The following is a 24204-nucleotide window of genomic DNA, read 5'->3' as shown; positions in this document are numbered from 1 at the left end:
ACCAAGGTCTTCCTGGGAAGTAGGAAAAACCAACACTCACCAGGGGACATTACCCGTAAGCCAGTGGCAAGCGGGTTTAACGTGCTGGTCGCTGTGAAAGCGCTTCGCCACCGAATGTCTCCATACCGGGTCATCTACGCACTTTACTTTGGTCGCCTCAAGGAGCAGGGCCTGCACTGTCCTGTCTCGGTTCATTAGCGGCCATCTCCCACTTCTCACCCAGAGTGAAGATTCGGTCTCTCACATCAAGTGTGTTTTCCAGATTCCCAAGGCTGGACGCCTTTACCGAAGTCCCCCAGCCCCCTCTGGGATCTCTCAACTGTGCTATTCTCGTCTCATGTCTCCCCCGTTTTGAGTCCGCTAGTCAAGGTTCTTCTTTACTTCTTGGAAGACGGCATTCCTAGTGGCGATCACTGTGCTTGGAGCGTGTCGATGCTGCGGCGTCGTTCGTGGATCCCCGTAAGACGGTGTCATCCGGAACAAGTGCAACTGAGTGCCGTACCCCCGCGCCGCATTTCTTCCAAGGTGTCTGGCCTTTCATGTCAGCCAAGACAATATCCTGCCTGAGTTCTTCCCATAACCGCACTTGTCTCATAAGGACCAGCACGTTACACTCCGTAGACGTGTGCAGAGCTGCTCGCACTTTACATAAGGAAAAACCATTCGTAAGTCGCCCAAGCTCTTTGTTGCCGGCGGCGGAACGGTTAGGAGGTCTCAGTTCCTCTCAGAGGATTTCTCATTGGGTATCGTCCTTGTATAGCGGACCTGTTTACGACCTGGAACTCTTCTCCGGGCAGAGTAACGGCGCAGCTCTAGCACAGAGCCGAGGCGTTCATCGGCAGCGTCCTCGCAACGAGTGCCTATCCAAGGAGATACTGCAGGGCAGCGATGTGGGGTCCTCAGTGCACACCTTTTGCTACCCATTTGCTGGTCCAGAGCCAGGGATAAGAGCGGCCCTCGGCTCTGCTGGGTGGCACAGTGACCTCTGACTGCCGACCCACCGCCTAGGTAGGCTTGGATCACCTACTGGATGGATTGAGCAAGCACATCGAGAAAAACGGTTACTCACCTTTGTAACTGTGTTCTTCGAAGAGGTAGTTGCTATAATCATCACACCCGCCTCATTCCCCACTTCGAGTGCGCCGGCAAGAAAGGACCAAGGTCTTCCTGGGAAGTAGAAAACCAACCCACCAGGGGACATTACCGTAAGCCAGTGGAAGCGGGTTAACGTGCTGGTCGCGGAAAGACGCTTCGTCCCACCGATGTCTCCAATACCGGTCATCTACGCACTTACCTTTGTCGCCTCAAGGAGCAGGCCTGGCACTGTCCTCTTCTCGGTTTCATTAGCGGACCATACTCCCACTTCTCACCAGGGAAGATCATCGGTCTCTCACATCCAAGTGGTTTTCCAGATTCCCAAAGGGCTGGAACGCCTTTACCGCAGGTCCACACCCCAGCCCCCTCTGGGATCTCTAACTGGTGCTATTCTCCGTCTCATGTCTCCCCCGTTTGAGCCGCTAAGTCTAAGTTCTTCTTAACTTGCTTGGAAGACGGCATTCCTAGTGGCGATACTGTCTGCTTGGACGCGTGTCGAGCTGCGCGTCGTTGTGGATCCCCGTAAGACGGTGTTCCATCCGGAACAAGTGCAACTGAGGCCGTACCCCCGCGCGATTTCTCCAAGTCGCTGGCTCTTTCATGTCACCAAAGACAATATCCGCTCTGATTCTTCCCATAAAACCGCACTTGTCTCATAAGGACCAGCACGTTACACTCCTTAGACGTGTGCAAGCGCTCGGCCTTTACATTACAGGAAACAAACCATATCCGTAAGTCCGCTCCAACTCTTTGTTGTCCGGCGGCGGAACGAGTTAGAGGTAACAGTTTCCTCTCAGAGGATTTCCTCATTGGGTAACGCCTTGTATACGGACCTGTTTACGACATGGACTCCATTTCCCGGGCAGAGTAAAACGGCGCAGCTCTAGCACAGAGCCGAGGCTATCGGCAGCGTTCCTCGCACGAGTCCTATCCAGGAGAACTGCAGGGACAGCGAGTGGGTCCTCAGTGCACACCTTTTGCTACCCATTTGCCTGGTCCAGAGCCCAGGGATAAGAGCGGCTTCGGCTCTGCTGGTGTGGCACAGTGACTCTGACTCCGACCCACCGCCTAGGTAAGGCTGGAATCACCTACTGGAATGGATATGAGCAAGCACTCGAAGAAAGACGGTTACTCATTTGTAACTGTTGTTCTTCGAAGATGTAGTTGCTATAATCCATCCACATCCCGCCCTCACTTCCCCACTTCGGAGTGCGCCGGCAAGAAAGGAACAGTAACGATTGACAAGAGAAGCTAGGGATGTGGAGGTCAGCTATGCCACGCTCCACAGTTCCAACGACCGACACGGCGGTAAGAAGGAACTGAGGAGCGGGTGGGCTGGCAGGGGTATATATCACCCGCCATGGCGGCGCCACTCTAGGGGGCGGCCTGCCGGCCCGCTGGAATTGCTAGGGTAAAAGTTCTCCGACGAACGTGCACGCGCGGTGCGTACACCTACTGGAATGGATATGAGCAAGCACTCGAAGAACTCAGCAGTTCCTGGCTCCTGAGCCTGTGTTCAGACCTTGCCCCCCCGATCTCACTCAGGCAGTGATCACTGTGCTACTCTCTTGGTAGCTGCCTTGGCTCAGACACTTCCAGGAACTGAAAGGAGCGAAGGGCTTTGCATGACAGACATAACGTGCACGTTTAACCAGCAAATCCTTAGAAAAATATTAGACACCAAAACCAAGCAACTTGGGCACTGCACTCACCTTGAATAGCAGAAAGGTACACAAAGGAGTCCCCATGTTCCATATTTTCCAGGAAAACCTGGAGGACAAAGCACACCAGTTACCTTCCTAGGAGTGCAAGACCCATGTTCTCACCTAAGATAGCTCCAGTCCCACACACTTGGAGGTGTTATCCAGACTTCCCCATTTCTCTGAGCGAGCCTCTGTACCTTTTGGTTAAGCTGGAGTTACAAGCAAGGCCCTGCGTGATCTGTGGGGAAGCAGCTTTTCTCTCCACCTTATAGTCAAGTTTGGAGCAACAGGAAATTTTGAAATTCTAAACTTTGACAGCAACTAGCTGTTCCACTGCCTCTTACCCCAACACACTCCTCTGCAGCCAGCAGCGAGGGACCAGGACATTGGCTGGATGCTTCTGCCAGCAGTGAAATAGTGAATGCTGTCAATTTAAATCATCGTAACAAGGCTTGACAGTTAGCACCACGCTGAGATGAATGTGGAAGTTTACGCCTCTCAGAGCTATCATATGGGTGGATTCCCACAGCATCATGGACTGCACGGGGCCCTGGTTAAAGGATTTGAGCCTGGGTCATGGTTGCCATAAATGTAACGCTGATTCATGAATCTGCTAGCGAGACACTGACTGCTCAGCTGCCCATTGCTACAGCAGAAACTGCCAGCTGCAGGGTGGGGAGTGGCTCAGGAATCTCCTCTGAGTCCTGCAATAGCATGTAGGACAATTTGTTTCCTTAGCTATTCACAGGGAGGATGTGAGCTTTTCACTTACAGAGATCTGTGGGCACTTTCCCATTTTAACTCTGGTTCCTCTCCTTTAGCTGTAGAAAAAAGTGGAAGTGACCTCTGCTCCTCCTTGAACCCAGGAATATGGGGCAGAGGCGGGGCATGAGACGCCAGCATGAGAATAGCGCACAGGGACATTAGCCATGTTGGGCCAGAGGAACCTTGTTAATCTCATGTAAGCAGGGTCAATAACTGGGCTACAAATCATCATGTTTACTGCTTCATGGGGCCGGGAGGAGAGAGAACAAACCCCCAACAGTTGAGAGGGAACCCAGTAAGAGTTGCTGGGACCACAAGCAGGACGAAGGCTGAGCTCTGCAGGAAAAACCTGCCAACAAGGGATCTGCATGCTCTTCCCAGACATGTGTATGGCTCGCTTGAGTCACTCCCCCAGAGTCCACATTGTCCCAGGTGTGTTGTCATGTAAGAAGTGTGAAGACAAGCCTGTAAACGTGACACTTGGTTGAGCATGGCACAGTGTCAGAAGGGAAATAGCACATTAAACAAACAAGCTCTGTAAGCAAGCTTTCGTCCTGAGTTCTGCCTACCTTGAGGAGTTTCTCCTGAGCCTTAAGTCCGTCTGGATCTCTCTGCTCTATCAAGCGGGAAAGACCCCGCAAGGCAGCTGCCCGTACTGGGATTTCAGGGTCATATGCTGATAAGAGGAGCTCCTGAAGCTGTTGTGGGCTGTGGGCTGCTGTAGGAGTCCCAGCGGGGCACTCTGTCTGCACGGTGGAATCCCCAGTCTTTCCTTTAGGACTGTGGTTACTGGCCATGCTGCTGTTTGTGTGGCTGCAATTTTCATTACTCTGTGGTGGTCCCAGCCTGAACCCGGCTGTTTTGTCCTCAGGACTTTCTGTGGGGTTTCCGTGGGTCTGTCCTCCTGACCTACTTGACCCTATTCTTTTCCCCAGGGTGCTGTGGGCAGCAGTGCCAACCGTTTGGGTGGAGAAGGCTCCGTGAGTGCAAATGGTGATGCGCAGATCAGCAGCGAGCTCCTGGATGACAGGTTCAGGATGAATGCGGGAGATCTCCTCCAACAGGGGCACCAACTGCTTTAGGTAGGCAAAGTCACCCGATTTCAGCTGAAAGAAGAGCACAACTGTTACTGGCATGGCCTCAAAATGAGAGATGGACACATTGACTTACAGCAGCTCCAGAGAACACTCCCCTATGCTGAGGGGCCTGGGAGAGAGAGTGGTGGGAGACGGTCTGATGGAGCTGAATCTATTAAGAAACCTCGGTAACTGCACAGCGTGGATGTGAGCCTGATGGATCAGATAATAATGTGCCCTAAACTGGCATGTGTGACCATTAAGTGGGGTGGCACAGCAGCTTTTCACATTTCCCTACCATCCTCACATGAGAATGTGGCTACAGGAGGCCCAGAACACCTTGTCTGGTCATGCAGCTTCTCAGACACAGCAGTAAGTAGTCTGACTGGTTTCTGTAAAGTCTCACTGGCTCCTTCTCCCGCACATCCTTTACTGACACTGCTAGTCTGCTTGCAATGCAGTTCAGCCACACGGCACTAGCTCAGCTGAGCAGGGGAGACGCTCCTCCCAGGAGGCATTTACTCAGCCTCATGTTCACTGTAACACATACAAAAAGGAACATGTGATGTGCAGGAGCAGTTGTGTGAGCAGTCACTTGACTAGCTGCACATGCAACTGATCACAAACTGCATGTAAAAGTGTGCACAGGTAATTGCACGTGACTATTACAACACTCTGCAGGGCCCTGTCTTCTACCTATGCTTCTGGGGATGGAGAGAGACGAGGGCTAGTTTCATGAGTGCAGATGGTGATGTGTAGATTGGCAGCACGCTCCAGGTTCAGACTGAATGCAAGCGATCTCCTGCACTTGTGCTAAGAGGGTATTTGTTTGGGGTTTGATTAATCTTTGCTTATTTTTTTCTTGCCTAGAGGTGAGGAGCAGCTGCTGGTTCAACCTTTATGTAACTATTTTATGACAAAGGTGCCCAGATCCCAGGATTAGGAGCCATTTGTGTATGTTGTAAATCAAAAGAAATGACTTTCTGCCCCTCAGTATCTGCTAGGAGGCATGTACAGGAAACCAATGTGTCTGCTAGGACTAGGCAATGAGCCTGATCACTGACAGTTACCTAAAGCACAGCAAGTGCGGCACTTCCCTCCGAAGCATATTCCAGAGATGAACGTGAACTGGGACACAAAGCGCTTTTCACAGGCTGTAGATTCGACAGAGTATAAGGCCAGAAGGCACCACTCTGATCATCTCATCTGACCTCCTGTATAACACAGACCATAGCGCTTCCCTGCATTAATCCCTGTTTGAACTAGACCGTATTGTTTAGAAAAAGATCCAATCTTGATTTAAAATCTGCTTCCCAGTGGATATCTTTTTACTTGTTAAATAACCCAGTACTTTCACCTTGTCAATGCTTTCAGGAAATAAAACATGAGAATTATAACATTTCCCCACTTTGGACCAAGCGCCGTCGCTGTAGCCAACACCTCAACAGATCCATTGAAAGGATCTCAACAAAGGGCGAAGATGCTACTTCAGGGGAAAATTGTTCTGTGTGTGACAAAATAAACCAAGTGGCAATGTCCTGGATTTAGCACTCAGCACCGTAAAAGAAACAAGGATGGGAGCAGACTTTGGAGGGCAGGAGCAGGAGGGAGGCAGCAAAAGTCTTTTATCAATTCCAAAGGATTGCGTCACAACTCCCAGGACTGGGCCAATCCCCCGTCTCCACCACCAGTGCCAATCTCAGTACTGTCTCTAGACCATCCCAGAGATGCCTGCTTGGCTCTAAAACTCTACTATTGGGTCAGGGGTCTCCAAGAGGCTCAAGAAACCTATCACTCCTCAGAAGAGGAAACATGCCCTTCCAATACACGTGATTGCACACCCTAATCAACAAGCTAGCAGGAGACAGACCATCTTCGGATCTCCCAAAGAACCTCCTGCAGCAGAGCCCATGTGCTCGGAATGCCTGTTTGGCATCAGTAATGTTTGAGCTTTAGGACTGACTGGATGAACCAGGCTCCATAGCCCCCTTTGGAGATGGGAAAATAAATATTATCCACTTTCTTCTGGCTGGGAAACTGAGCTCCTGCACAGTCAAGTGACTCATCCAGCCCCATGCAACAAGTCCAGAGAAGAGCTAGGGAAAGAACACAGAAATCCAAACTCCCAGTCCCGATGCTGAAATCGTGAGACGTCAACACTTTCCGAATAAGGCTGCATTGTCAGTGCCCGGGATTTTAGCATCTCAGATGCTGGGGAGACTCGGGGAGTAGGACTCTCACACCTACTTTGGTTTTCACTCTCTGCTGCACCAATGATGTCCTTTCCTCTTTGACAAATATTTTCTCTTGAGGTTGCAGAGATTAAGGTGCATTTTTCATTTACTTCCTGTTTAATGAGCAGCACTGATTGACCTGCCTTGCTCTGGCAAAGCGCCAGCAGGGGTAACACAAGAGCTACAACCTCACAAAGGACATGTGCAGGTCGGGGCAGGCAGGCATGAGAGAACCACCGGGTTCAGCAACACAAGGGTAGATCACAAAGCTGTCCTCTGCACGCTCCTCCCAAGCCCCCTTTTACTGTGGGGAATGCACTGTGCCTAAGCTACTCAAGAGTGTCACTGGGTAGAAGTTCCCTCTGAAGCTGCAGCAATGTGTCAGATCTGCAAGAAGCATTGCGGGGTTTTGCTAGCAGCGTGTATCAGGACATGGGAAAGGATGAAAAGAAGTTCTTGCACTGAACTGCATTTCAAAAATCAGAGAGAAGGTGAGCGAGGTAATATATTTTACTGGACCAACTTCTGTTGGCGAGAGAGACAAGCTTACGAGCTTATACAGAGCTCGAAAGCTTGTCCCTCTCGCCAACAGAAGTTGGTCTAATAAAAGATATTTCCTCACCCACCCTGTCTCTCTAATATCCTGGAACCACCAGTTTCAAAATTCAGTCATTAGATCTGGGAAAGCAAAGACTTGAGTAGTGAAGCCGATGGTTTGCCAGTGGCTTCAGGAGATATTTTTGCAAAATTGTGCAAAACACTTAATTGAAAACCAAGATAAATATTCTCTGTGGTGGCCATTTGAGACAATATACAGAGTCCTGCATGGATACAAAAATTTTCAAAAATGGTCTGCAGATGCAGATATAAAGCGAATACCCATAGATTTGCAAGACACTAAATGTTAACCTAAATGTCAACCACCATCTGCCCTGGCAAACCTCTCTCATTCAATTGATTTGGACACATTAAGTTGCTTCCATTGACAATGGCTAGCAAGCGGATATGAGCTAACGAGAATCAGGTCTGACTTAAGAGTGGGCCCATGTACAAGTATGGAGCCCTGCTCCACTATTTCATCCACTGCGGGTCAGGGGCACGGACCTAGAATGCACATTCTCTGTGTATGAGGAGGTGTTGCTCATGCCAGAGGAAGGAGGGTAAGGCGCAGCTGATCAATGAGAAGACCCCAAAAGGAAAGCAGGAGTCTAGGTGAGAAAGAAAACCAGAAAGGGCAGAGAGTCAGCTTCTGCCTGAGTTCACATGGTGTTTGGCTGGTTTAGATCATAGCTAGTGGGAGGGACGATGGCCCACAGTGCTCTAGGCTCCCCTGCAATCAGAAGGGAAAGAAATCCATCGTGGTACATGCCCACCTTATGCGAGTGGAACACTCCCAGGCAGTGGTTCAGAGGAAGGTAAAACCCTGCCAGGCCCTGGGCAAAATTCCTTCCCAGCCCCACATTTAGATATCAGTTTAATCCCATGCACACAACCAAAAAGTCAATATTAAATACCCAGTCCTACTTCTTAGCATATGCCCAACGTGCCTCAGGTGGCACGTGAGCAGGATTCATCACCAAATTTGGTCCGCTGGTTGCATCATCAGCTTCCCCAGTTTGGGCTGGGCACTGCGACGTGAACACTGATCCATTCACCCACCTAGTCCCACTGACAACCTAAAATGCTGGGATTTGGCAGAGAGTGGAGAATGGACGTTCTGTCTTCCCCTTATGCACATGTAGCATGATATAGTCATTAATCACATGATCACAGGCTACTGCTGAACTAACATAGCTTCATACAAGATTTCCACTGCTTTTCACATATGAGACCATATACCATTTTTTCACACTTCCATTAACTTCATTGTCAAGACAGTCCAGAATGTTTTCACTGAAAGGGTCTCCTCTTCCGTTAATTATTTTAGTAACTTAGTGAGCAAACAGATGCAACAAATTCTCTTTTTCACCAGTAGGTCAGCCTTTCTTTGGTATTATTCAGAAAATGAGGCAGTTGACCAGAAAGTTAATTTAGCTGCAAACTTAGGTGCTCAGCAAATGTTCACTATTATTCCCATGCCTGCTTAATTGGTAAGATGTCCTGTAAGTTTAATTTATTGTGTACTTTTCATGTAAGTGACTTTCAGGGACTGACAGACATATACAGAGTAATGCACTTACAAGATGCTACACGTGAGCATCTCAGACTAAAAACATGAATATTTAAGGAATACAATGTGATCACGTAGAGACTCAGATCACCTATACCTGGTGGTAGAATCCAGATTCTGCATGAAACTAACTGGTACTTCATGACTTGTGAGCACTGAGCTGTGCAGAGTTTTTTGTATGCCATGTCCTAGGTTTATTTACTTTAGAGAAAAAACACGTCAGGAGCAAGTTGATTCTCCAGGACTTGGAAGCTGCTGGCATGCAAAGTACATGTAAACTCCACAATCTGGAACTAGGTGGCAAAATATCACCAGAACAACCTGTCCCCTGGACCGTAGCAGTCCCAAGACAGGGCCCTATTCTCCCTTATGCTTTAAGAGTTGTGTAGCTAGGGAAAATATTTTCTGCCTTCCCTAGCAGCAGAACCTCTAAGGTGTGTCCCAGAACGGCTCCCTCCTGTGTACCTTACAAGGCACATGCAGGATCACTATCTTCTTCACACTTTAGAAGATTTACAGAACTAAACTAAAGGAGAAGTGTAGTAGTTTGACTAAATATGCACCCAGGCCATGCTCCTTCACTGGGTCTGTTCACAGATTTAGAGTTTGGTGGGTTTTTTGTTAGAAACACACCTCATTATAAAGAGACCTTGGGTAAATGAACAAACTGAAGGAGGAAGAGGCTGCGAAATGAAGTAGGATCCAAGCCATGCAATGACTTGCATGCTGGTATGAAAATGCTTCCAAAACAGGTACAAGCGTAACCTCTTGAGCAAAGGTGCTGCTTAAATCGCAACAGGCAGACAGCTCAATTGTGAATCATCTGGTCCCTTTGTTACAACACAGCTACATCCTTCGCACATTACACACTAGCCCACTCTAGTTGATGTAATGGCATGAATCAATTTCTTGCCATCACTCTCAGACTGAAGTCAGCAGACATGGGGGAGAGGAAAGGGACGGGAGCATTGTAGTATCCAAACCACAGCCTAAGAGTCATCCTGGTGAAGGGAAACCATGTCTGTACCAAGGGGCAAGGCACAGGAGTGGAAAGGATCTCTATTTTCAAAATTTCAATATGATCTGATCTAAACTAACCATCCAGTTCCAGCAATTCTAGTGTTGCATCACAGCCCATGCACAGGCTGGCATGCATATGCCAGAGCAGCCTGCATTGCTGGCCAGGGGCTCCAGAGGCCCTTTCATGAATTCAGATCATATGCACACATCCCATCGTGTCCTGGCTTACCTGCACTGCCCCTCCTAGCATGGCAGCCACTAGTCCCATGGACATGCTCAGGGTCTGCGCTTCCACAGTGCCCTCTGGACCCTGGGCAAGACTTGCACATGCCCGCTGCAAGGTAACTGCCACAAATTCCACCACCTGCCAAAGGAAGGGAGTTTAGGGAACAGAAGAAAAAGAAAGATCACATCATTCCAGCTAGAGACACAATGATCCTTCAGTCACTGCACCCATGGTATTGCACCCTCTCTGGGCTGGCTGCAGTGCACTGCACACTACAGGAGCTCTGGTCCTCTACCAGGGGAGCCGGAGAAAGACGTATTTACTTGGAAGCGGAACTTGATTCTTTGTTTGGCACTCACACCATGCTCAATGTTGTACCATAAACAGAAATAGACAGTTCCTCTCCCAAAGAGCTCCCAGTGCCGGACATGCTGGGAGTTCCAGAGGAAGAGAAGACAGCGCGGCTTTGCTTAATTTATTTATAAACTCACTTGGTGGGCACCAGGAAGCCATAGGAGTTTGAGAGATACTTTTAGCAAATTTTAAGTATTTCTGGAGATATGACTCCCCAGTAGCTGCTCATATATTATGAGCTTGGCCTGTCTAATTTTCTTCACTATGAAAAGCAATATTATGCCTCAACATTCTCGCCATTTTAATTTTAACAAGCAGACTTGGCTGTCAGCACCAGGAATGTAAGGCTGCAGCCAAACCAACAGGCCTTCCCCCTCCCTCCAGTCCTTTAAACCTGAGACAAAAAACTGATATTTCTGAAACTTGATACTTAAAATACAACACTCACATCCCCCACTTGAGTCATACATAGCAGGTTTTAGCCCAAAGCCTAGCTAGAAAGTCCTTAAAAAGCACACACTGATAGACTGGGCTATAAACAGCAACAGTGGCTTGGCTTCTGTCAAGGCTTTCCGAGTCCTTTACTCCAAGGGAAGCAGCATGTTTCTTTGCTTCTTCACTGCAGCCCTTCACAGTCCCTGGATGACGATAATAATGCAGCTCATTGCCTTCATTAGCAGGCCTCTGCGAGAGCAGGAGTCCTGCAAGGTCTCCAGGGAGCAGTATGTTAGCAGCCCCCGGGAGCTACCCCTTTCCGATCTGAGCTAAGCAAACCGCCAGTCTCTGCAGGTGACTAGAGGTTTGTGCCGAGCGAAAGGGTTGGAGGTGGGCAAGGACGGAGGAGGTTCTGGGAAGCAGAGAGCACTGGACTCATCACCTGATCACTGTTGGGAGGGATGACAGAGGAGGATTAAGGGTTCAAACATATTAGGAAAAAGGTGAGGGCTTGAAAGGTTAACTAGGTAAATATAGACTGGGTAGGGGTTAAAGAGTGCAAAATATTAAGAAAGGACCGGGGTTAAAATATCCTGTAAGGAACAATTAGAAAGCTCAGTAAAACAGGGTTAGATTAAACCAGCACACATCAAAGTTGCGGGCTAGCTACAGGGTGAAACGGCAAAGCAGGAGTTCAGCATGGATCAAATACGTTCATTGAGACAATCCTGCTCCCTCCCCTTTCGGTAGGCTGTCTTTGACTGCAAGTGCTCTGCGGCACGGACTGTGCCCTTCTCCACTGTCACCACAGCACTTTGCATCGTTTGGAGTATTCCGCGAATAAAGAATAATTGGTCTTTTCCAGAAACACATTGCAGAGTTTCCAGCCTCCAACAACTATTCCTTCTCTAGGCACATTTCATCTGTTCAAAGCGCTCCCCAATTAGGTAGAGTAACACAAGGCCAGGGGATTAGACCTCACGCGCTCCATGCCGAGTCTGCAGTCAAGAATAGGATCAGATATTTTTTCCCATGTTTCACAACTCTCTGCAAGAAGCTTTAAAATCACAAACACATTTCCTGCTCGACTGGCTTTGGCCTTCGCCATTTGGCAGCCCAAACCTTTGATCTTCCCTTAGCTTCGTGCATTTCTAATGGAGCTCAACATTAATATAACTCTTGCGGTTCACTTCTTTGTTTGTCCACCAGCAACACTGGTGCAGCACAACTCTGCAAAGAGGCTCATTTAACGGCTGGTGCAGAGCCGGCATGGAGCACCCGAGTGCTGATTTGTGCTGGGGATGGAAGACTAGCGGTTATTCATACTTCATGCAGGGGGTTCAATTCAGAGTAACCTTCTTTGGAGTAGCTCCCAATGGGGGCCCCATGGCAAGAGGGTAGAGGGTATCTGGTGACCACATCACATTTCCACCAATTTGGAGCTCCTTCCATCCCCGAACAGCAGCTCAGATCACCTCCACAGTTTGAGTAACACAGGAGCTTCTGAATTCTCCCAATATTGTTCAAACTGTGAATGGAAGGTCAGCAGGCTCTGGGAATAAGGGGCTAGGGAAAAATATTGGCACTCTGCTTAGCCCAGGAGAAGGTGCTGTTGGAAATGGGACAGGAGCACCAAGTATGGCAAGGTCCCCTAGGTCAGTGGTTCTCAACCTGGGGTCCGCAGACTACGTCTACGATTTCCAAAGGGGTCCACACCTCCATTTGAAATCTTGTAGGGGTCCACAAATGAAAAAAGAAGTTGAGAACCACTGCTCTAGATACTCAGCCCCAGCCTCTTCCAGCAGGGTGCCCAGCAGTGACTGATGTAGAAGTGCTGGCTGTGGGAAGCTCAGAACTGTTGCTGTCTCATTTTCTCAAGCAGAAGTCTTTGAGATTTCAGGCTATTCTCCCCTGTAGTCACGCAGGGAACACTGCTCCTCACTGCACCCTCACCTCAGTGCATGGGAGTCAGTCAACGGAAAGGTAGTAGCCACGTCTGACTTCATGTCACACTCTGCAGACCAAGACTTATACAGGACCCACCTGAGGGTTGTCTGTGAGTCTCAAGTCAGATGGCATTTCCCATGGGCAGTGCTGTTGCCAGTGCCATGCCCATGGGCTCTGCCAGGACCTACCTGGACAATGTCTGTGAACATAGTGTCCGAGACGCGCTCACACAGCATGGCCACCAGCTGCAGAACAAGCAGCTTCTTCTTCTGCCCCACAAAATGCTGACTGTGGTATTGCTCCAGCTCTACCTGACTCTCACAGGAGAGCGGAACAGCATCCGAGCCAGACTCATCCTTTGCAGCCACTTGAGTCAGCTCCTGCCAGAGAGGGGAGGGGAGTGCACTGCACAGTCAGAAACAGAGCTAAATACAGGAAATAGGTCGCTGGGCCACCAGCAATGACAGCCCCATCCACACAGCTGGGGGCACCCAGCTGGAAACTGGCCAGCAGCAAACGTCCAAGAACAAGGTCAGATTTAAAGAGCACATCAGTATCACAGAGCAGCTGATTCTACTATAGTAACTATAGGCCTCAAACCTTTGCTGCCATCCTCACCCTAGCCCAGAATCTTCATCCAGGTGCCGGGAGGCAGGCTGATCTGCACTAAGGCCGTGGGGATTCTTCTCCAGCCATTTTCCTAAAGCCCAAGCTTTCCAAAGGGATCTCATGCTGGTTCTGTTATCCAGGCCCGGGATCTCCCACTCCTCTCCTCATACTGCTACCACTGGCCCAAATGCTGCAGGGTGATCTCCTAGCACGTATCAGGGGAAGGAACACTAAAAGCTTCCCCTAAGGATGGTCACTTTAGAGTTGTAAACCTGCCAGGGTCTTGCTTGCCCATTTGCTTTGGTGGTTGCCTCAGACACACCAGAGACCCTTTGACCTCTAGCAAACTAGATTTTAACTGTATATTTCCTGAGTTATAAAATGAACGGGAACATCCGCTGAACACTTTGAGAAGGGCTTCCTGGTGGTGTGCTGTGTGGCCTGGGCACCCTGCTTGCTTCACACAGACGTGCCCCTGTGCTGCCAGTGCCCCTTCCCATCCATACACAGGATGAGCTCTTCTGGTCACCATTGAAAGAGGCCCAGACAAGGAAGTGCAGCGCCCTGTGCACAGCAGAAGGGCCGTAACCAACCCCAAAGGGGGCTAGCAGGACATGGATTATACACTCTGCCTGGCAGCAGAGCAGAGCAAAGCCTGGGCCAGCCCTAGCAAACATGGTGGTGATTAGGCTGGATACGAAGCTGCAGGAAGAAAAGGAAACATGGGGCAGGGAGCTGGGGAAGTGCCTTTCCTTCTCGAAAGCCAAGGAAGTGGCAGTCTGCAAAGGTAGGCATTACCCACAGCCTAAATCCCACCATTCAACTTCAGACATGTTTCTGTTCTCAGAACAAGGGTTAACCCTTTCACAGACTGAGGACTCCATGCGCCTCCTCAGGGCTTGGTGCTGGAACTGTCGTGAGATATAGCTACCCTATACCTGTAGTGGCATGGAACCATCAGGCATGTGAAAGTTAACCCTCTGGGAATGCAAGCACTTCCTGGACCCTTGCACACAGCACAGGCTGCTAACAGACTGTGGCTTCTTACCTTTAAACAGCAGATGAAGAAGTCTCCAGCTAAGCCGCTCTTCTGGCAGTGAGTCAACAGGTCCACCAACTGCTCCATCTGCCACTGCTCCGACGAGACCTTCTGGTAGAGCGCCTCCTCCTCATCACTGAAATGCAGCCAACGTTTCACCCGACAGGAACTCACCCAGAGTCTCTCTGGTGTTGGTTTTTGAACTACCCCTGGCAAGAACATTTCCCTGGCACATATCATCCCCATGTGCTGTAGGGATTTCCAGAACACTTCCACAGGGGCATCCTTTCATCTCCCCATTAAGATGCAGCAGCCAGCACACAGCAGTGCTACACCGCAGTTCATGACAGGAAGCAGAGAATACCGTATCCAACAGAAACGGCAGGGAAACTTTTTCAGAGACAATGTTATTTGAAGATGGAATTTTGCCTGGGCACCAGGTCTAAGGTCCCTATTCATGTAAGAAGCATGCAGGGCTCTAATGGTCAATGGTGGCCCCCACTGCCTGGACCACTTCAGGTGCTGTTTAAGCTAGTCAGCAGTCAGGGATCTGGTTGTAAGACTCAAACAAGCATGAAAATCACTCCCAACCCCAATGGGAGACCACAGGCTGCTGAAGGTGTGCCCCCAACAGGATGGTCTGCCTGCCTTCTCTTTGATCAACAGCATTACATGACCTCCCTCCCAGAAGAATCCCTAATCTGCTGCTGTATGCCAGAGCCTTGTCCATGTTCCTGTGACGGAGAGGGCTGGGGTGTGAACCTATGCTCCAGATCCAGCAGGTAACTCCAGCAAGCTAGGCTCTCCTACCGACATCAAGGAGCAGTGCCACACACTTCCAGGAAGAGTTCTCAGTTGTATTTAGTATCTCCCTCAGTGAGTGCAGACAACTCCAAACTTGCTTACAGAGTAGGCCAGTGACAAAGCAGAAGTTCCTGGTTCTTTCCACCAGGTAATGCTGGCTCATAGATACATGCCCCAAGCTGGTGATAGGCTCTGTCTGGACAGTGCTGGAGCCTGCAGTCTTCCGTTTACCCTCAAAGCAGACAGCGCATGGGCAATTGCCATGTAACGCCAGGCACCAACTTGCCTGACCCTATCCTGGAGGGACCATCTCCAGGAGCACTGGGGGAGTTCAGTCACTATGGCTCATTCAGTCAGTCTACAGAGGACGTCAACAAGAGGGTCAATTAGTACCATGCTGATGGTGCCAGATGTCCACTCCATTCATTTCACACACGTAACTTATCAGCCATTAGACCAAGGCTGGCCAACCTGAGCCTGAGAAGGAGCCAGAATTCACCAGCGTACATTGCCAAAGAGCCACAGTAACATGTCAGCAGCCCCCGTATCTGCTCCCCCTCCCCCCGGCAACCTCATTGATTAGTGCCTTCCCCTTCCTCCCTGCATCTCCCGATCAGCTCTTTCATGGTGTGCAGGAGGTTGGGGGATGGCGGGAGGAGCAAGGACACAGCAGACTCGGGGGAGGGGGAGGGAAGGGGTGGAAAGGGGGCAGGGCCTGTGACAGAGCCAGGGGTTGAGCAGTGAGCACCTCCCCCACCCCCCGGCTCATTGGAAAGTTGGCACCCGTAGCTCCAGCCCCGGAGTTGGTGCCTATACAAAGAACCGCATATTAACTTCTGAAGAGCTGCATGTGGCTCTGGAGCCACAGGCTGGCCACCCCTGTATTAGGCTGTGATGACGTCAGACACTGGTCAGAATTTGACGCCAGTCTGGTCAGAATTTGAACCAGTGATTCAGGAGTGAAAGGCCATTTCCTATTCTCAGTCCCCTGAGCCATCCAGCCTCAGGCCAAAGGGCTCCCAAGAAGAAATTAATAATGCTAATAAAAGCCAACTATGAATTTTATTACTGGTTTTGTAGGTGTATCAGGGCTAAAAGTCTGGTCCAACTTCACACCTCATTGCTGGAGCAATGTTCGGCTCAGTTTGCCTGTAAAGTCCAAGTCCAAGTCCAAGTCAATCGTCCAACCCTGCCCTGTGGTGACACTCACAGGGAATACAGAGTCCCCGACAACATCTTGAACCCCGCCGCTTTCATATTCTGCGCACGTTGTGAACTTTGCATGGGCACCCCTTACTGGCTGAGCCATAAAACAGCCCGAGATGTTGAATGACGACAGTTGAAGGCACGCCAGCCAGTGGGTGTAAGGCTGCTAATTCAGTGTGTCACAATATAGTCTCTTACCTGATGGTCTCTTTGACAGTGATCATGGCACCACCTCCACCAGCTATTTGAAACTGGCACAGCGGATGGAGAAACTGCATGGTTCTACCCAGGCCTGCAAACCCTTCCAGCATGGAGAGCGCCACCTCTCTCTCTGACTTCTCCAAGACCCATAATAAAATCTCCTGGCACGGTGAACTGTCAAGAAAGAGAGGCCATGACAGAGTCCATCTTCTAGCACTGGCACGTTGCCTTGTAACAGACACATGGAGCAATGTCACAATGATGTTTTGTGAGCTCCAATACACAGCAAACACCATCAGAGCGAGCTGGTGGCACCGGGAAGATGGCAGATGACCACAGACACACCTTGGAAGGTTCCTTCTGTGCAGTCTAACAGATACAGTAAACCCCAGGGAGGTGACAGTTCTTTATGTGCGCTTATAAGGCAGCTGCAATGCGTCACAATGGCTTCTGCTCCTCCACTGTTCAGATGTGGAAGGATCTGGGTCGTTAAAGATTTCAACCCAGCAATGAATGGATAAGCCTGACCGTGTGAATGAAAGTGAATATGCACAATAAAGACCACCTCTACACAGACCCCTCGTGGGATTAGTGGCTTCTGGGCCTGAAGCCTGCCTGTAGTCCCACTCAGTGAACAGAGCTATTCCTGAGCCAAGGCATCAGAGGAGGAAATTGGGAAGAGAATGAGGTGACAGATAGCCTGTAACTCAGTAATGACTGGATGAGCTCCAGCAGCTGTTTCATGACAGTGCCAGATTCTGGAAGATTGACCAGTGCTGGGCAGCTGCAGTTTGGTTACGCTTGCTGAATTCTGGGAAAGATCCAGCGCCCTGGAAGCCCCAATCTCCCTGCAGCTGGTTTAGTTTGTTGTTTTCATTCTTTTACAATGGTCTCCCTGCACCTTTGAAATTATTAATTATGTCTTTCTGCTGGCAAAGGCTGTGTCTCCACAGAGCTTTTCGTCAAAGCCCTTGTGCCCCTCCCAGTATTAGTAATGGTGGAAGGGCTTGGGTAAACCTCCTGGCAACGTGTTTATCAAACTGTTGTCCAATCCTGCTCGGAGCAGGCCGAGAGGAAAGTGGCAAACACACCAGCAGCTGGTCTGCACTAGTGTTGCCCGCACAGTACTGGTGCTACTCCAGGGGTGGAGGAACTCAACAAAGAGCTCAGTGTGTACAAAGCTACAATGGCCAGGAGAGGAACAGGTCCTGTGCACCTCCGGGAAGAAGGAAATCAGCTCAAATGGAAAACAAATGACCTTTATTTCAAACAGCCAGTGGAGCACAAGGACAAAGCAGGTCCATATACTGGAATTTATTTAAAGTTTTCCCTGTCCCTAAATCCCACCTGCACACAAAAACACCCCACACCCAGCCAAGCCCTCGCCTCACACACACAGCTTTCTGCTGTCCCTGGGCAACCACGATCCCTCCTTCCTACTCAGTTCCACATAGGCCAGACAGTGAACTGATTAATGGCTGATCCCCAGCACCTTGTAGGTAGACTTGTCACTGCTTCAAAGTACTAGTTTCTGATCTATCAGACGAGCACTGTATCTTACCACAGCAAGCCTGGGGCGGTTCTGGTCTGCTGTGCATGTCTGACATTCATAGTCGGGGTGAGTTTGAATCTAAACTCCTTGGAGCTGCAAGCTGAGCACAGGAGTGTCCTCTGGACACTTCCATCTCTGCGCAACAATAAGGCACTGATTTCTCTGTCTTTTACAGCTGGGCACCAAGCAGGGAGGATTCCTCCACCCTAGGATACAGAGCTATGTGCCAGGCGTTACCACTTTACCTAGCAGAAGAGTTTTGCCACTTACCGTAAGTGAGACACGTTCTGCTTGGTGAAACAATAGAGAGAGAAAATCACTCCCAGAGCTGGCTGCAAAGATTCCAGCAACACGTCAGAGGGCTCATTCCCAACCACGTACACCTACGGAGACAGAAGGGTCAAATATCTGCCTGGAGTGCAGAGGAAGGGAAGGGTGAAAGGCATGTGCATGCCTGGTAGGGACTGATTTCTGAACATACATGGTGCAGGTTACTGCTCCCAGCCCTTCCAATTCTGAGTCCACATCCCTTGATCACACCAGACTCCTGTTTGCTATTAAGCACTGAAAGCAGCCTTCATCAGCACCATCTTCTCCAGAGTCATCTAGGAACTGCCAGAGCTAGCTACAGTAGGGCTTCATGCTATTCGCGTATTACAGCCAGTTACTCAGGACAACTAACTCAGGGTTGGGGGTTAAAACTACAGACTGCAGTATTTGAAGAGACAAGTCTTTATAAACCTAGTGACCAACATACCCAGAATCACATCCCCACTGTTGGACAGACCAGTCCCTCGAAAGCAAAGGCAGAAAGACAACTGGGCTGCTATGTGCTGAGTGAGGAATCCAAGGAGAAGGCAGAGGGCCCGTGAGACTCAGGCTGCTGACAGGCATCACTTTGAGGAGACTTCAGAGTGACACTCTCTCCTCCCTCCCTTTATTTCCAAAAGGCACCTACCCAGAGCTCTATACCCCGATACATTTCAAATACCATCATAACCACCTGCAGCACCCCCAGTTACCAGCCACACAAATCACCCCACATCTCCCTTCCCTGCCCTAAAGCCCAGGGAGAGAGATCCTGAAAAATCTTACAACTGACATGTTTGTTTTGAACTCTCTCTCTAAAAACCCTCACAAGATGGCTGCGGTTATAGCAATAACTCTAGACACCCAGTGCAGAAGGCTACAAGAAACAAAAAGCTCTGATTAGTTACAGAGTTACGATTTCAGGGTGTGCACATTTCTTATGGTAAATTTCACATTAACAGGTATGTGGGTTTGTTAAAAATGTTTTTACTGGGGAGGGTGCCAGGAAGAGGCAAATAAAATACCGACCCTGTTAGCAAGCTGTTTGAATGATCTTCAACTCAGCAGGCTGGGAAACTGCCTGATTGGAGGACACTGTTCCTTTAAACAAGACTATTCCTACCAGCTCCAGATTCCCCTGGGAGCTGGAGGGCAAGCAGTTCCTAGGGTTTGATCCAATCTCAGGGCAGACTTCCACATGTTGCTATTGCCTGTCAGATGCAACATGCCAGCCCAGAGCGAGAGGGCAGCTTGGGTGAGGAAGGAGGAGATTCTTTGGATAATATACTGGCCTATTGTTTTGATGCAGAGTGTTTTGCCCATGCTAATCCCTGTGGAGCTGTGCTTTCCAGTCAGCATCTTTGGTGTATACAAAGCCTTCCTGGTGAAGCCCCAAGGAGCAATTCCCACTCTAGCATCAAATGACACTTGCTAGGCAAAAAACCTCCACACTTGCAAGCTGCGGTCTCCACTGTTAATCTCTCTGCTGTCAGGACTAAAGCACAGTGCCATTAACAAGGGATCCACCCTGCACTCCAGAAGCATTTTCATAATGAACACCAGCCACAGAGCAGCCCCCTGACTGGCCTCTGCCTGTCAGCTAGTTATAACAGATCATTACTACCCAAAATGATGCACCAATCACAGCGTTTAAAACAGGGGCGGGCAAACTTTTCGGCCCGAGGGCCACATCTGGGAATAGAAATTGTATGGTGGTCATGAATGCTCACAAAATTGGGATTGGGGTGCAGGAGGGGGTGAAGGCTCTGGGGTGAGGCCAGGGTGTGGGAGGCCAGGGGCTAGGGAGTGGGGTATGGGTGAGGGCTCCAGCTGGGGGTGCAGGCTCTGGGGTGGGGCTGGAGATAGGGGGTTTGGGGTGCGAGAGGGTGCTCCAGGCTGGGATTAAGGGGTTTGGATGATGGGGATCAGGGCTGGGACAGGGGGTTGGGGGTGTGGGAACGGGTGCAGGCTCCAGCTGGAGGGGTGGTCTCTGGGGTGAGGCTGGGGATGAGAGGTTTGGGGTGCAGGAGGGTGCTGCGGGTGGGGATTGAGGGATTTGGAAGGTGGGAGGGGGATCAGGGCTGGGGCTGGGGAGCAGGGAGAGGCTCAGGGCACAGGCTCTGGGCAGCGCTTACTGCAAGCAGCTCCCAGAAGCAACAGCATATCCCTTCTCCGGCTCCTACACAAAGGCGCGGACAGGTGGCACTGCATGCTGCCCCGTCTGCAGGTGCCACCCCTGCAGCTCCCATTGGCCGTCGTTCCCGGCCAATGAGAGCTGGGGGGGCAGTGCTCGGGGGAGGAGTGGGCAGTGTGCAGAGCAGAGCCCCCTGGCTGCTCCTACGTGTAGGAGCCCGAAGGGGTCACGCCGCTGCTTCCGGGAGCCACATGGAGTGGCCCCAACCCTGCTCCCCGGTTGGAGCACTGGAGCAGGGCATGCCCCAGACCCCGCTCCCCAGCAGGAGTTCGAGGGCCGGATTAAAACAGCTGGTGAGGCAGATCTGTCCCATAGTCTGCTCACCCCTGGTTTAAAAGCTCAGACTGCCAAGGCTTCTGCCAAAGATCTGATCACTAGCTTCTTGCAGTTAAACTCCGTTGCTCCAGACGCTCCCCTTCTAGCCTGGAGCTTGGGATTCACAAAAGAGCAGGTTCCCCTGACAGGACACGTGGCTAAGCCTCAGAGCTGGCTCACTGCAGACTGGTAACAGTCTGAGATTGGTCTGAATCTTGTTTTCTGCTAGACCCAAAGAGGCCATTTGCTGTTGTGGTCACAGCAGAGGATCAAGCATGGAGCCACTAGGGCTTTCCTGTTCCACACCTTCCTACACCAACCAGGGTGGCTAAAGGATGCTCATGGAGCTCTACACTGCTGCTTCTTCACCATTAATATGGCTGAAGTGCTGCCTCCATCAACGACAGGTCTCAGCACGGAACGCTCCATCTCGATCCAAGCACTGCTCTGCACACTTAGACTGTGCAGGCTGCAACTCAGGTTTCTGGCAAGATGGCCATTTGCTCCTTTTACTCTCTCTATAGCATTTCATTGGGCAGATGTGACATGTGGGAAGAGGGGATGAAGACAGTAAGATACCTGCCCAAGCCTCTATCACCACATCAGATATCTGGACATAGTTCTGCGCCAATGGATGCGGTTTACCTTTAACAACCTAAGAGAACACCACAGGGGAAGGTTAGTTCCTCTCCACAGCCATAGCCCTGAGACCTGCATTACAGACCAGCACGCCCAAAGCCACCAGTGCTCCAAAGAGTCCATCTGAATCCCTCGGATAGCATTCATCACAGTGGCATTTCAGTTAAGAGGCAATCGATTCCATTGAGCAGTTTTCTAGCAGCAGCTTCAAGAAGAATCAATCGTTGGGAGGAGCGCCACATAAGACATTGAGTCTGCACTATCCTCCCTGCCCGCTGAGATTTCTGCACTAACATTAAGGACAGTCAGTTATTGGCAAAAGGGTAGGAAGCTCATGGTTCCATCAATTTTCCTGTCCTCTTGATTTTGCCTGCTCCCCCATCTCTTATAACCTGACCCAGAGTGCTCCCGTGCTTTGGAGCAGGAAAACCAGCATGGGTCAGTGAGCTTTGGGAGCATTTGGCACAATCACCATTAATTTTGGCCAGCTCATTCTCCTCCTCTTGATCTACACCATGCAGCAGCAGGTCTTGAAAGCACACTTGTCAATTACACTGCTTGGTAAAGATGGTGAAAAATGGGTGATGACTGATGACCAGGTTACTTGTCTGCAGTCAGGGCCGGCTCTAAGTTTTTTGCCGTCTCTGGAATTGTGCCACCCCAAGAACGTGCTTCGTTTGCTGTGCCAGTCCTGTCTGCAGTGCTGAAATTACACAACGCAGAGGAATCCACATGTTGCAGAGTAAGATGAGGGTCCCTGCCCATTGCTTCAAAGCTGAATTTAAATTTAGAATTAAGCTATTACTTTTTCCTTTGCACATGGGACAGCATCGTACTTACACTGAGGATGTTACAGGATTGTTCCAAGGGAATCCAATGGGATCAGGAATCCGGAAAGCACTATACTATTGACCTCCCCCCATTCTCTGACTTCTGTTGTCAAGAGAAAACGTACTGACAGTAGCAGAGATGAAGAGAACTTTATGTTTCTTTCTCACTATTCCTTCAGTGTTTTGAGAGGTACTACCCCAGATGGAAGGAATGCATCACAAAAGAGAGGAATTACACCCAGACGTGTTTCCTGCCAAGCATGAGGTAAGCACGGATGGTAAAAGCTAGGTTTTGTGGGAATTAAAATCTGTTAGCCCTCTTCCGGGAAGGTTAAAACCAGGAAACTCCGGACAGATTTCAGCTTGACAAAGAGACAGTATAAATGGAGATTGCTCCCAGCAGCTAGAATGAACCTTTAGATGGAGTTTAAAGTGATTCACTTCTGTGTTTTTGGAACTACTTTCACTGCAGATCTTTTTTCATAGATTTTAAGGCCAGAAGGCAGGGCTAGATTTAGGGGCAGGCAACCCAGGTGACAGCTTAGGGAGTGTTGGGCTTGGGGTGCTGTTTTTGTTGTTAGTGGCAAAAGGGAAAATAAAACATTTAAAATAAAATGTTTCAGGTATTCCATACATGGATTCAGTTTTCACTAACTTCCTAGAATGTTCTAGACCTTTGTAAAATCTCATGGAACCTTCCAGACTCTGAGAACTATATTTTGCTCGAACCTCCTAGAACGTTGTCAGCCATGTTCTTGTGGGTATATAAGGGGCAGGGCGGCGCCAGTCAGTCAGTGAGATATAAGAACGAACTGAAGTGAAGTGACAGCCCAGTTGCAATATTGTAAACTTTGTTTTAGTGCGTAATTGTGAAAGTGTACGTGTGTTTTAAGACTTGAGAAATGTAAGTAGTGACTAATAAAGGACCTATTTAATGAGATGTCTGAGATATCTATCGAACCTCTATCTACGCAACAAAAAATACTGTTACTCCTTTTGCCAGGCTTAACACGTAATGTTTGATGACTTTCTAAGACTGTTGAACACAGACTTTTGCTCTCCCTAATAGTCTGTTTTCTTCCTTCAGGAGCTCAGTATAGGAAGCAAAAAGCTCAGTTGCAATCTCGTTTGCAGCAAGGGGCAAATTTGATACGAAATATCTGAAATAGAACAACAAGGGGTTAACATTCTAAGGCTGTCACCTACTGTAACACTATTTAATATCAGTCCACCCAATACTGGTGCACAGTTCAATCTCTTAATGTTAGTACATTTCAGTTACTCTGAAAAGTAAAAAGTTCCTCTAAGCTTAGAGGAAAGAATTTTTATTTGCTTATATATGGCATGAATAAATACAGCTTTACAGATCCTAGCATGCAAATTATCATCTTACAATGACAGGGGTAAATCATGCATTCAACTAGTGCATCAGAGTCGTGAAATGGGCTACAAATGCAAAAAAAAAAAAATACGGTCTTCAA

The 24204-nt window shown here is 49.5% G+C and overlaps 1 protein-coding gene across 7 annotated transcripts in view; it reads right to left on the bottom strand.

Annotated features, from left to right (window-relative positions):
• Positions 1-24204, bottom strand: part of TANGO6 (transport and golgi organization 6 homolog) — a 95273-nt gene that overhangs the window by 47544 nt on the left and 23525 nt on the right. For 5 of the 7 annotated variants that reach the window (XR_012657281.1, XM_032771370.2, XM_032771369.2 and 2 more), the window contains 7 exons: positions 18707-18819; positions 16882-17058; positions 14683-14809; positions 13214-13405; positions 10293-10427; positions 4133-4669; positions 2808-2865 (listed from right to left, as the gene is read on the bottom strand). Coding sequence is in view for 6 of the 7 variants with exons in the window: in XM_032771370.2 (XP_032627261.1) it covers positions 2808-2865; positions 4133-4669; positions 10293-10427; positions 13214-13405; positions 14683-14809; positions 16882-17058; positions 18707-18819 (1339 nt within the window). In the remaining variant the exon portion in view is untranslated. The remainder of the gene's footprint in view (positions 1-2807; positions 2866-4132; positions 4670-10292; positions 10428-13213; positions 13406-14682; positions 14810-16881; positions 17059-18706; positions 18820-24204) is intronic. The other 2 variants (XM_032771371.2, XM_032771372.2) reach the window with 2 other exon arrangements.

This window comes from Chelonoidis abingdonii, chromosome 19 (genome assembly GCF_003597395.2).
Source record: "Chelonoidis abingdonii isolate Lonesome George chromosome 19, CheloAbing_2.0, whole genome shotgun sequence".
NCBI classification, from domain to species: domain Eukaryota; kingdom Metazoa; phylum Chordata; order Testudines; family Testudinidae; genus Chelonoidis; species Chelonoidis abingdonii.
This window is presented reverse-complemented; position numbering and strand designations above follow the sequence as displayed.